Genomic DNA, 14,563 nt, shown 5'->3' on the forward strand with positions numbered 1-14,563 from the left:
CTGTGATGTCAAAGCAAAGAATAGAACACTAACAGATCATGGGAAAGAAAAAAAAAATGAAATGCATCACACCACGCTTGATTTCGAAATATTTTACCCCTCACATTAACCACCAGGCTGTTGGGCAGAAAATAAGGTTAACAATCCTTGCTATATATCTTTACATGTCCAGTTTATTCTTAATGTCGTTTGTCTATAATAACTCATTTGATTTAAAATAAATCACATCAGTAACTCAGAATAGCCGCTCCTTCTAACTTCCAACTATACTATATGTTTCATTAAAATCTCTGATGCATGTCGTTTTTCGTATTTGTCCCGATTCATGCCTTTGTTTTAAAAAAAATGTATTATTTCCCCAAGTTCCATAGTATATTACATAGTATTAGTATATACTCACGACTGTCCACTCTGGGTCTTTCAGGCCATTCTGGGTTAATAGGAGGTGGATAATTGATGTATTCAGCTGACACCAAATTGTAGAGCGTGATCATGAGGTGCACACATACAAACACAGAGGTCAATGATGAGCATTAATGTGATCACAAAACTAACAAAACAAGAAATCGATTTGCACTGCATGTTCTTTATTATACAGTCGATTATCTGAGACGTGTTTGCGGTGTGAAAGCTGCTTCTTAGGTTCCGTATTGGACCTGCGATCCAAAAGCTGCCATTAATGAATTCTGCAATATACAATACCTAAATGATCACACACTGTCATTACAAAACTGTTTTTACCCAATCAGATGTGTCCTTACACAGTTTCATACCGTTAAATACCTATCAAATATAATATAATATAATATGATATAATATAGTATAATACAATACAATATAATATAATATAGTATAATACAATAAAATATTATATAGTTTAATAAAATATAGTAGACTATAATATAATAGAATATAATATAATATAATATAATATAGTATAATATAATATAATATAGTATAATATAAAAAAATATAATATAGTATAATATAATATAATATAGTATAATACAATACAATATAATATAGTTTAATAAAATATAGTAGACTATAATATAATATAATATAATATAATATAATATAATATAATATAATATAATATAATATAATATAATATAATATAATATAGTATAATATAGGCTATGGGGGGCCTGGGGTACAGTCAGCGTTCACGTTCATGCCAAAAGAGTCCAATAAGTTTGCGGTCAGATCTCTATTGCAGTCCACTCAAGATCTTCCATTCCAACCAATGTAAACCATGAAAAAACTCTTCATGAAGCTCACCTTTTGGATTGGATTTTTTTATATATATTTTTTTATATCACCCTTCACCCAGATGAGGATGGGTTCCCCCTTTGAGTCTGGTTTCTCTAAAGGTTTTAAAACACATAATTCACATATATTAAATTTTTTTGGTTCTATAATTTACCTTCTGTAAATCAGCTTTGAGACAATGCCCATTGTGAAAAGTACGATGGAAATAAACTTGAATTTGATCGTGCCCAGAGGCATTATCATGCTACAACAGGTTTGGGTCTAAAAACATCCAATACATTTGTGTGCCTCAAGCCTTGTGGTGGCAGTTATAAAAAAAAAATTATATAAGTTATATAAAAAAAAATTATAACTAGAAAAATCAGGTGTCCTAATACTTTTGTCCATATGGAGTATGTTTGGATGTGCACAATAAAACGATTAAATTCCATTTTAACCACTAGAGGGAACCACCACATACAACAACTTCTTCTTCTCCCATTAGGGGGCGCCACAGCGGATCATTCGTCTTCATACCCCCTGTTCTCTACATCTGCCTCTTTCACCCCAACTACCTGCATGTCTTCCCTCACCACATCCATAAACCTCCTCCTTGGTCTTCCTATTTTCCTCTTCCCTGGTGGCTCCATCCTCAACATTCTCCTACTGATATACCCCATGTCCCTCCTCTGCACATGTCCAAACCATCTCAATCTCACCTCCCTCACCTTGTCTCCAAAACGACCTACATGTGCAGTCCCTCTAATAAACTAATTTCTAATCCTGTCCATTGTCGTCAGGCCCAACGAAAACCTCAACATCTTCAGCTCTTCTACCTCCAGCTCCACCTCCTGTCTTTTACTCAGTGCCACTGTCTCTAAACCATACACGCTCATATAAACCAAAATACTATCTTTGAGGGACAGTTTCAGCAAGGCTTTTAACATAAAATGTATAATTATTTCATTTGTACTTATTTATTAATCTAATTATAAGTGTATATAATTGCTTAAAGGACTTTATCAGCAGTAAAAACTGAGGAACCTACTTTTTCCATTCATTTGAATATCTGTAATGGACAGATAGACAGGAGATTTAAGAAATAATTTAAGAAATAAACTTTAATGCAATTTAGTATTTTAAATAGCTTCTGATTTTTGTAACATCATAGCACATGTTACATGTAAGCTGCTTAAAATAACAGCACCCTATAATAAAATGCTTTTTTTGTCCCTGAATCTATTATTATTATCTGTAACACAAAATGTTAGAAAACTGAACCAACATGGCTACCGTTCCATATTTTAACACCATGTAATTTCATCTGGACTGCAGCTAATTGGACTCGACTTCACCATACAACAACACGATGAGCTAAAGCAGGGGTCACCAACATGGTGACGCCCGCAAGGACCACATGAGTCGCCCGCGGGCCTTTTCTAAAAAAATAGCTCATTGTTGATCATTATTGTGAAAAATCATTAACATGATCAGTGTCACGCACACCAAATTTGTTATTTCAGATGTGTGTATTAAACTGGTAGCTCTTCACATTAATCTGTACCCGAGAATTAGCTCTCAGTTTTAAAAAGGTTGGTGACCCCTGAGGGGTTATTTAAAAAGCGAACACTTGACCGGAGTGTTATCTATCATGGAGTGGCCTGCCTAGTCACAGCACCTAAATCCTATATATATATATATACATATACACTTTTGTCTTTCTTTGCCTATATACTAATTCCACAGCAGTCAAAATTTTAACAGTAAAAAAAAAAGAATATAATCATATATATATATATATATATATATATATATATATATATATATATATATATATATATATATATATATATATATATGTATATATAAACATCACCACAAATGGAACAAAAGCATGAGAAAAATAGAAACAAAGTCATAAATCATTACAAAATAATGGATCGCAATGTTCAATAGGTACCTGTGGATTTTAGAGAGGAAGTGTGGGAGACGCCATTCTGCTGATTGCTATTGATGGTATTCAGGCTGGACATAATAGACTTTGGCATGAACTCTTTCTTAGGTTTGTTGCTTGCTGAGTTTATCCTGCAGGAAAAAAAATTAATACAAATCTGGATTGATGGATCATGAAAAACATTACTCACTTATCCCAAATGCAGTATCAAGACCACTTGATCCTTTCAGGTCAAAATCATACATTTTATATCTTTAAAGAATAATGATATTAAAAACCATTTCGCCTGATGTTTTTGATTATTAAATAACAAGCCATGACCTGGCTCAATTTCTGCCAAGCATCATATGAATAATAAACTCCTGATTTTTACTCTTTTGTTTTTTGCCATATTCTCTGTTAGTACACATTTAGGTTGCAATGGGACTAGTAAATTTTTTTTGGGACACAAAAAGACTCATAATAAGCTGCTTCAACACAGGAAGGACAAATCATAAGTGACCAGGTGATATGCAGACCCTGTGTAGTGTGCTCCATACTCAATAGATAGTAAACTGTTCACATTTCAACAATAGCACAAACCTTGTATGATCTATCCTTTCTGAGAAAGCACCTTGACTTACACTTTACGAAACGTAATAAAACAATGTGCTATTCGTCACTAAACACTGGAACTCCTCCGATGTTATTTTCTATTTTTTTTTATACAGAGTTCTCCACATCCAGTGAACAGGCCTGGAAAAACATGCCTAGTCTAACTCCATCTTATTACATGCATCTGTTCATTTTTTACCTGAGACCATTTTTTGAACCATTTCCTTTTCAGATAAAAATTCTGAATAATGTGGACTGTGTATGTGTGTTTGGTATAAATTCCCACTGAGATACCTGCTCTGTAATTTTCCATTCAGTTCCTTCAGGATGTCAGCGGATTGACGGTGATACTCCAGTGCTGCCTCGATCAGGGATGCTAACTGACACACCTGTTCTACCTACAGGCAGGGGGGAAAACAGCACGTTTAGAAATAGGAGGAATGACAATATGGTAAATGAGGTGTGTGAGCAATTAAATGGTGCAACGACTAAAATCTGCCTGTTCTTGTAGAAAAAGATACACAGCTGCTAAAGGACTGCTGAACTCCTGAATCTGATCAGGAATGGTCAGTAAGCATTGATAAATATTATAAAAAACACTATGAGCTATTCGTGTGTGTGTGTGTGTGTGTGTGTGTGTTTATATAAACACACACACACATTGCTGACAAAGCAAAAGTTCAATGACTGTATTTATAAACCCTCTAATAAGACCTCAGCAGTAAGAGACTTCCTCTTATTTTGTAAACCAACTGCAATGCTCTGGTGAACTCACATCATTTTCTAAAAAATTGAACATGCTCCTCTCGGCGAGTTCCTTGGACTCCTCAAACTTCTCCACAGACTGCCTGATTTCATCGTCAGGAATCTTTCCCTGTCGCTTCTTTTTATAGTCGAAATCTAATCGCCGTCCCTCGAGCTTCTTTAGATGATGCTAAAACAACAACAAAAATACGAGAAAATAAATGTAGAGGTTGCTTTCAACGAATCATGCAGGTCGAGTTGCAGTCTGCAATATGTAATTGCCTCCTTTAAGTTCTAGCAAAGCTAATTTAATAAACAACATCACATTGTTTATTGTACTATATCTCACTATACACTGTAGAGATCTCAGTAAATATAGTAAACACAGGCACCGGTTTTGCCTATTAATCAGCACCGATAACTGATTGCTGTAACTATCGACAAAAATCCATACAGATAGTTTTTCCGGCTTCTGATCCGCTGTCATTAAGAGAACGTCCTCTAGAGGGCGCTGCACTGACGCTGCGGTGCTGTTTGTATTTACACGAGACTGCGTGCTGCACGAAGATCGCTTATATATTTATTATTAATGATGACTTACTTATATAATTCGAATTATTGCATAATATATTTATTTTGCACATTTTCATAAATCATTACTGGGCTTTTTTGTTCTTGATCCAGTATCTATTTTAAAAACTTAACGGTAAAATCCACTACGGGTCTAACTTTAATAAAAAAGTATCGTTGTTAAATGTCTGTGGTACTCCTTGTAACCTTGACCTCTTACCGCAATCTCTTTCAGGTCCTTGTCCTGCAGTGTCTGCAGCGGATCGATGAAGTTCTGCTTCACGTTGATATCGAGCGAGTCTTTAACCTCGCCCATTTGTTTCATAGCCTCGCCCACGTCCAGCAGCGCAGAACCTGCAAGACATAAGCGCTCCCATCAGCCTTTGCCAAGCCATCAAGAGGTTCAATAATCATGCTTTGTGACCTCTATTTATGAAAACTCTGTACACTCTTTCCAGGCTCGTACATCAGCATGTGGGGTGAATATTACTTAACATGCATAGACAATTTTATTGCAAATTCCTCACTTTTATCACCATTACTACTTAAAATATTCTTATCATTCACTTTTTTTTTCTTTCTGGTCTCCGTTTAAGATCGAGTCCCTCTTATAATTAAAAAATCAGGACATTATCAATAAATGCTTTAGCGCATATGTGTGTGTTATGTGATTGTTACGTATTATGTTTACATAATTATATGCAATACAGTGCATTACAAAAACAAACTTTCATCAGTTACACAGCTGATGAAACTTTAATGCTTATTTTTTGGTCATATTAATTACAATAAAAAATGTAATCATAAATATTTGTATGTGGTTCTCCCCTTTTTAAGATTCCAAAAATAAGTGGATATTTGGCTGCTCTGCTGTTCCATGGTCACTTATGTGTTATTCCCCCGTTATCTCATATACAAATAAGCAGACCAAAGATCTAGTGTTAATTTTAAGTGTGGCAATTGCGTTCCAGGAAAGCAGGCCACTATTAGGCTGAAAATCATGATCGAACCAAACCCGGAGCAGGACAATAGCAAAAACTTAGGGCCATATCAGCGCAAATATATAATAAGGAGAATATCGGTGAACTCCAAGCAATAGGTCTGGAATTCTGGAAGAGCACGGGAATAAACTGTGAAAGAAGTGACAGAAAAGTTCACTAAACTTGGTTGGGAAAAAAAAGTCATCTAGTCAGCTGTAAACACAGATTGTTTACCTCAGATGTAAAACATTAGTAATTTTAGTAACAAACAAGCAAGACCAGATAAGAGGAAAAAAACTATAAAAAAAGAAATAACCTTTACAGCTCTAAAACATCATCCAATAGACATGAAATGAATCCATACCATGTGCTTCAGTAGATCAGAACTTGCAGGGACGCAGCTGACTATAAGCGACCTCCGATTTATTTTACCGTTTTTTTACAGATGCAGTAGTAAATTTACTTCTCACAAGCATCCTGTAAAGTGGAATTGTGGTGGTTCACGGATTTCTGAAGGCACTAAACTGCTAGTGCAGGGCTGCTCAGGGATATGATTCATTTGCTTTGGATCAGGATGTCTGCCAAATGCTGTAAATCAGGGGTGTCCAGTCTTTTCCACAAAAGAAAAGAGTGCAGGTTTTCATTCCAACCAAACATCAGTCCACACCAAATTCTACCTTGTTTAAATCGACCGATTTTCAGGTGTGGCCCTTGATTGGTTGGCATGAAAACCTGCACCCACGCCAGCACTTTGTGAAAAACGGTTGGACACCCCTGCAGTAAATAAAGCCTAAAAGTTCATAAATAAGAACCTGCAAGATACACTCGCTTACGCTTTCAGAGTTTTGACACAACAGTCATTGTGTCTGTAAGTGAGACGATGCAGAAAAAAGAAAAAGAAAGAAAGTGTGAGACAGAGTGCGTACGGGTAATGACTGATTTTTGACATCGACACAAGCAGGATATCCGCTGCAGTTAGTCTGTGGGTTTTTGAGTGCGGGTGTGTGCGTGTGTGTACCGAAAGCAGAGTCTTCTCCGAGTTCACGGCCGTACCGGAGCATGCAATCTCCCAGAAGCCCCTCTGTCTGTGGGTAACCGGTGGTCTTTACCTGTCCTCTGATCTTCGACATGGTGTTCAGCATTCCCAGTTTGGCTCGTGATGCTACGAACAAAACCGTTCAAACACACACACACACACACACACACTCGTGAGCTTCAATAACACTGAAGATTATACAAAAAAACCCACATTTTATAATAACAATATAATCAAACATATATACTCGCTTTCTTTTGTCAATTACAGTGAATCTAAACAAGGGGGCATCTGCGAGTTCATCAATTAACATGAATGGATCAGTTAGTCATGATGTCATGTGACACAACATGAATAAAAGCTTTTTTGTGTCTCTGACCATGTATTAGCCTTTAATCTCCCTGACTTGTAGCTATAATTGTCAGGTGACCAAACTGTAGACGAAATAAAGAACCATTCAAAAATGTATACCACAACAATAATAAATACTATTTGCTCCATGGCTCAGTATTGCTTACTCCATGGCTCAATAGTGTAGCGGTTAAGCTGCATATCCTGTGTTTTCTCACCTGGGTTTGGCTGGAGGTATTCTGTGGTTTTGGCTATGAGCTCAAAAACAGACTTGCTGGTGATGTCTATTTTCTGCAGAAAAAATTCGTAGCACAAAGAAAGGGAAAGAAAAAATCAGATATGATGTAAGAACGTTGCTAAGTCCTATGTGATTATGTTGTGGCACTGTTCGTCGTGAATATCTAGGACGTGCGCACGGGAAGATGCATGCATTCGCAGCTAAATCGGGGTTTCTGAGACCTTTTTGAGACATTCATTCATTCATTCATTTTCTTCGGCTTATCCGTAATCCGGGTCGCGGGGGCAGCAGTCTAAGCAGGCCCCCGCCTTCGACTGCTGCCCAATCCTCACAGCACCGTCCCTTACGGTCCCTCCTGCAGGTGGTGAGCCCACGGGAAGGCGGCCCCACGTCACGGACCTTGATATTTCCCTCGTAAGGGACCCCCGGAGCATAGAGGGTTGAGGGCCTTGCTCAAGGGCCCAAGAGTGGCAGCTTGGCGAGACCGGGGCTTCCGATCGGCAACCCAGCGCCTTAACCGCTGGAGCCACCACTCCCAAACCCCCCCATTTTATTTTATTTAATTTTTTTTTTCTTTGAAGACATAAAAAAATTCAATGTAAGACCTATATCACAACATCGAATCATTAGACTTGCACTTTCCCCTGCAGCTGAAAAACTAAATCTGTTTTACGTCTGAGGGTTTCGCGCCAATAACAGAAAGCTGATTGGCTGTTTACACGTTGGTCTCATTTGTAGTCGTAAAATAGGGAATTATATTTGGACTAGTGAAAGAAACCACAACAACCACAGAAAAACAAACATGCTGTGGATGCATTTCAATGAGCATTAGAGGTAGAGTTATTTGGACAGTTAAAAAATTAAGATCTGATTAAAATTATTCAAGGCATAGGTTTAAAATTTCAATTTTGAGACTTTTTAAGACTCCCTGTATATGCAACAATTCATTCGATGACAAACTTGTCCCAATATCTATAATTTCAACAGTTCTTCATCCTTCTGAACGGCTTTTTATTACAATTTTTAACTGTTCAGATTCAGTTCAATCTTTTTTCGGCCCATATTGCCTGAGGAAAAGAATATGCCTAATAATTATGCACACTTTAATATACGGTGTTGAGGCCACACCCTTCATCATTACACAAATACATACAGTGGAACCCCGTTGTACGAGCAACCTTTTGTACGAGCAAACGAAGATACGAGCAACCTCGCTCGCAAAATTTACCCTGTTTCACGAGCAAATTTCAAAGGCACGAGCAAACTCACGCTGCCGGTTCCCCGTTTTCGGCGGAGGGTCGCATCAGTCGCTTAGTTGATGACGTAACACTTGCAATCAACCATTATCACATGAGTAAGTGTTCAATTATGTTGATATTACGGTCATTTGCTGTGTATTTGCTGTGTATTTGTTCTTAAAAATAGGCTACAAATACGTTTAAGTGCAGAAATAAGCGATCGGATGAGATCTCGGAACGGATTAAATCACTTTTACATTCATTCCTATGCTGAGCTTATAAAACTAGGAGCTACTAACCATATAGACTGTATAAGACTGCAGAAAGAACATTACTTATAATCTTATACTCCAGTACTTATGTTAGTTCTCACTCTCCAGTGTTCTGTATTGTTGAAAGATTTATGATCAAACTCTTGATGTCACCCAAATGAGGCTGGGTTCCCCTTTTGAGTCTGGTTCCTCTCAAGGTTTCTTCCTCATAACATCTAAGGGAGTTTTTCCTTGCCACAGTCACCACGGCTGTTCATCAGGGACAAATTCACACCATTCACCTTAACTGTTGATTTGTGTAAAGCTGCTTTGAGACAATGTCTGTTGTGAAAAGCGCTATACAAATAAACTTGACTTGACTATGGGGAAAATTAGCTTGGACATACGAGCAAATGGACACACGAGCAATTTTTTTCAAGAACGAATTATGCTCGTACAACGGGGTTCCACTGTATCACCTTCTTCTTCTTTCGGCTTCTTCCATTAGGGGGCGCCACAGCGGATCATCCGTCTCCATACACCCCCTGTCCTCTACATCTGCCTCTTTTACCCCAACCACCTGCATGTCTTCCCTCACCACATCAATAACCTCCTACATGATCTTCCTTTTTCCTCCCTACTGATAGCTCCATCCTCAGCATTCTCCCACCGATATACCCCATGTCCCTTCTCTGCACATCTCAATCTCGCCTCCCTCACCTTGTCTCCAAAACGTCCTACACGCGATGTCCCTCTACCATCACCTGAGATGCTTAAATCTAGGGCTGTAACGATTCCTCGCGTAATTCGATTACAAAAATTAATCGAGGCAAATTAATTAATTAATTATTACTAACTAAACACGGAGCACTGAGCTCGCTAAACTCTGGAGCTCTGGACCGGTGACTCGGAAGATGCTGCAGAATGAAAAAGGGAGGAACATGGAGAAAACAGCGAGGGGCGAGGAGACGATTCAGGCCGAAGAACACAACAGAATGTTTTCAAAGTTTGAGATCATTTCGAGCTCAAACCTAAAGAAAAACACTGTACAGTACGGTTACGGTTTTTAAAGTAAACTGAAATAAATTTGTATATGTTTATTTATATACAGCGCGTTTAAAAAGTCCCTGGGCAGTGGGTGTGTAGAGCAGGTAGTGGAGCACGTTTTTAAAGTTGCCGATAAACACACGGATTTAGTGCGTGGAAAATTTCAAGCAGCGGAGAGACACGAAACCACATTGCGATATGGTGTGGGATTCGATAAAGAAATACATGAGGGATACATGATTTTGAATGAAACTGTACAGTCAACCCCTGATAACTTCAGACCGAATGTTCAGGTTCATGTTAGGAATTGCATTTAAAACCATGTTTTCACTACACAAGTTCATACATTTTGTGTAAAACACTATTGTATTAAAGTGACATAATGTACAGACAAATTCACTAAAGTACCGTAGGGTACAGATTTTCGGCACTCGCGGGGGGGGTGTCTTAGTACGTAACCCCCGCAATTTCCGGGGGACCAGTGTACTTGTACTTTGATGTAATGCAGCATTTAAATGCACTAAATGGGTTTAGTTTTCACCGATATTCTTGTGTTCAATTTCAGCAACAAAAATTTACTTTTTTCGAAAAAGAAAAACAAATGACTTGTTCCTTTTCACCCATCCTACTTTCTCTTTCTTATTAACTTTCTTTCGGCTTCCCCCGTCAGGGGTCGCCACAGCGGATCATCCGCATGTTTGATTTGGCACATGTTTTTACGCTGGATGACCTTACTAACGCAACCCTCCCCATTTATCTGGGCTTGGGACCGGCAATAAGAGTGGCTGGGGTTGGTTCCCTGACTGGGGATCGAACCCGGGCCGCAGCGGTGAGAGCGCCACATCCTAACCACTAGACCACCAGGGACCCTCTCTCTCTCTCTCTTATTAACTATTGCTCTTTAATAGAGAAATAATTACTTCTTTCTGATGACTCGAATAATCGATGGAATAATCGTCAATATACTCGATTATGAAATAATCGATAGCAGCAGCCCTACATGAATCCGGAACGCAATCAAGTTTATACATCCTAGAATTGGAAAATATGCATGAAAAAGATGCATTGAAATACTCGCTCGCATTATAATCTGTGCTGTGTGACAAATATAGATAGGACTGCAAACACTTCAGCTGCTTTTCATGCTTTTTCTTTTTAAATGGCCTCTTACTTATAAACTATAAGAAGTGGATATTTACCTTGGTGTCACCTTTACAAAAGTACAAACTTTAAAACCGAGGAATTTGCTGTAAATGTTTGATAACGCCACAAACTGTGATCAATGACTGAGGCTGGCAACTGGAACCGAGTAGAACTTTTCAGTACTGCAAAAACACTTCGTGCTGATTCAATTATGCGTTCATTTCAGAGGGAAACCGGTTCAAGTGGGGAAAAAGGAGGATAATAAGAGTGTAATTAGCAAAGCGCCAGAGGAAGTCCTTACCCGCTCCATCACAACGAAATCTTCATTGAGCTTTGTCCCTTCAGTGCCGCTTATCTTCTCACTCAGTAGCTGAGAGGGTAAAAAGAGAGAAAAACAGAGGTAACGTTATTATGTTTTGATTATTTTATTATGAGTAGAGTTCTGAATGAATTTTAGAAGAGTATTTAAGTCGTATAAATACTAGCGGGTGAGCGATTGGTAAACACTTGGGCAAGTTCTCTTTACAATTGAACGCAATGGAATACAAATCGACCATTTAAAATACACCATTTTATATTATGCTACAGTCCATTATAATTTACTTTACAATTTCCCAAATTTGATACACTATATTGCCAAAAGTATTGGGTCACCTGGTCATAAGTACAATATGTGAATTTTTGAGCATCGCAATCCACATTTAGTCCTGACATGCTCTTATGAATCCCTCCACTCTTCTGGGAAGATGTTCCAGTAGATTTTGGAGTGTGCTTATAGATATTTGTGTTCATCAGCCACAAGGGTGTTATGAAAGGCAGGTACTGATGTAGGTGAGGGTGCAGTCAGCGTCCCAATTCGTCCCAAAGGAGTTCAGTAGTTCACTGTTTTCTAGCAGACCACTCAAGATCTTCCTCTTCAAAGCATGTAGACTAGATCTTCAAGGAGCTCACTTTGTGCACAGGTGCATTGCTATGCTGGAACGGGTTTGGGATTACGAGTTCAAGTGAATGCAAAGTTGTATTATAGCGCATCTAAAGACGATTGATTGCCTCCAGATTTGTGGTAACAGTTTGGAGAAGAACCACATATAGCAGGAAAGGTCAGGTGACCCAATACTTCTGGCAATATAGTGTATAGTATACTGTAGACTGACAAACTGTTGACACGTGATATAAACAGTGACACAAATAACAAATAAACAGACTTTTAACTGATATTTATTTTTGTGTAATTGTGAATAAATACTCTCTTAAGCATTGTAAACTGAACCTGAAATGCTGGCATAACACAGCCCTTAGACTGTAAGCTAATAAGGAGAAAGCGTTATGATTCGTAAACAGACGGGTTGCTCCCTGCCATTACTCAGTGTTAACACTAAACTGGCTCCTAGTCGTTACTGGTATTCCATTACACCCTACAAACACACACTGATCCTGTCCCTCTCCCCTTTGTCGCTTTCCGGGTTTACTTAGAAATTTTGAATGTTTACAGGAAACAGGAAATAATAAACGTCGTTTCAGGGAAAAAAAAGGCAGATTTGTGACTAAGAACTGTCGGAATCAGGCCAACCTTTTTTTTTATTCAGGCCAAAGAAATCGACAGAAAGTTTCCAAAGTTTGGGATCATTTTAAACTTAAACATAGAAAAAAACACTTACAGTGGGTTTACTTTTCTTTTTAGAGTAATCTGAAATGTATGATTAGATGTTTATATGATTTTTTTATTCATATATTCATATATATATATATATATATATATATATATATATATATATATATATATATATATATATATATAATTTATATAAAAATATGTTAAATAGTAATTAATTGCATTAAATAGGTTTATTTTTCACAGATATTCTTGTATGTAATTCACCCTGCGGTACATTAGTCCACTTTGGTGATCACAAACGATTTTGGATTTTTTGAATGTTTTTACTTTATGTAATGTCTGAAGTTCTTCAGCAACCAGTCACAGAGTGTTACATCATTTCAAACCTCAACAATGTTGTAAAGCAGAAAGCGGAACCTGAATTGTGCATTGTACAAGTCCTGAATATGGAACTATATAATATAAGACTGGGTCAACAGGAAAAGGAGGAGGTGTTAGAAAGTGTGGTGACGAGGACGGAAGTTGCAGAGACACAGAAGGGCAAAGAAGAATATTTCTATTTGATTATTGTGTCAAATGGTATGGTATATAGAATCACTACACCAGACTTGTATTGAGGTATGTGACAATAAACTGAGCACTATATACATATATATAAAAAGTCGCCAACTTTCGAAGTCACGAGTATCGAGGTTCCACTGTACTTCATTAATCCCTTGAGGGAAATGATTGTGTTACAGCAGCGGGTTACACAAACAGTAGTAAGGAAGAGTGAGAGAGAAAAAATGCAGAATGTAATTAAATAATTGTAACTTACATATAAATGAATAAATACAATACTGCAGATGCTGCTACATAAAAATCAGAGTGCAAACTGGCATTTGCAAAAGAAAGAAAAATAAATGAAAAAATAAAATAAATGAAATTTCTAATGTGTGTAAAGTGACGGTGGAAAAAATGGCATATGTATATAAGTTGCTATTATCATGTCACATAGTTGCCACTCACGCTGCCACTCCGAGGCTCTTAATCCTCAACTTCTCACTAAAATAACACGCTCTGAATAAGGCATCTGCCAAATGCCACAAATGTAATGCAGTTACATTAATTTAGCCTCATTTATAACCTTGTCAATTAGGTATTTTGGGCCGCATCAATTTAAACCCCATTAAACATAGCGAAAGAAACAAAATTCAACAATGATCCCTTCATTCTGTGTTTTTCTGCCTGTCTACTGTCTCTTACAATGTTTCATAACAACTCGAGCCAGAGGTCAAACAGACACCTGCACACTACTCCATTAAACACCCACGACTTGTAAAGCGAGCGAAGGGTGAAGTGGTGAAGTTCAGTTTAAAACAAACCAAAAAAATCATCAACGCTTGCAAAAAATAAAACGACAACCTCAAACCGATGCTTCCACTTTAAAGAAGAATACATATATCCATGCTTAGGACCAGTAACAGGAGATGTGCTTGGTGAACATCCCATTCCACATTTAGTTCCCATTTGCTATAATAACCTCCACTAGATTTGTGGAGACTTGTGTTC

General features: G+C 37.6%; 1 protein-coding gene across 1 annotated transcript in view; it reads right to left on the reverse strand.

Annotated features, from left to right (window-relative positions):
• sh3gl3a (SH3-domain GRB2-like 3a) overlaps window positions 1-14,563 on the reverse strand; it is a 35,844-nt gene that overhangs the window by 5,444 nt on the left and 15,837 nt on the right. Inside the window, exons 2-9 of the mRNA XM_083559331.1 lie at window positions 11,699-11,767; window positions 7,699-7,771; window positions 7,112-7,255; window positions 5,334-5,467; window positions 4,575-4,733; window positions 4,094-4,197; window positions 3,212-3,336; window positions 401-466 (exon numbers count right to left, since the gene is read on the reverse strand). Coding sequence (XP_083415457.1) covers window positions 401-466; window positions 3,212-3,336; window positions 4,094-4,197; window positions 4,575-4,733; window positions 5,334-5,467; window positions 7,112-7,255; window positions 7,699-7,771; window positions 11,699-11,767 — 874 coding nt within the window. The remainder of the gene's footprint in view (window positions 1-400; window positions 467-3,211; window positions 3,337-4,093; window positions 4,198-4,574; window positions 4,734-5,333; window positions 5,468-7,111; window positions 7,256-7,698; window positions 7,772-11,698; window positions 11,768-14,563) is intronic.

Source organism: Silurus aristotelis, assembly GCF_946808225.1.
Source record: "Silurus aristotelis genome assembly, chromosome: 13".
Classification (NCBI taxonomy): domain Eukaryota; kingdom Metazoa; phylum Chordata; class Actinopteri; order Siluriformes; family Siluridae; genus Silurus; species Silurus aristotelis.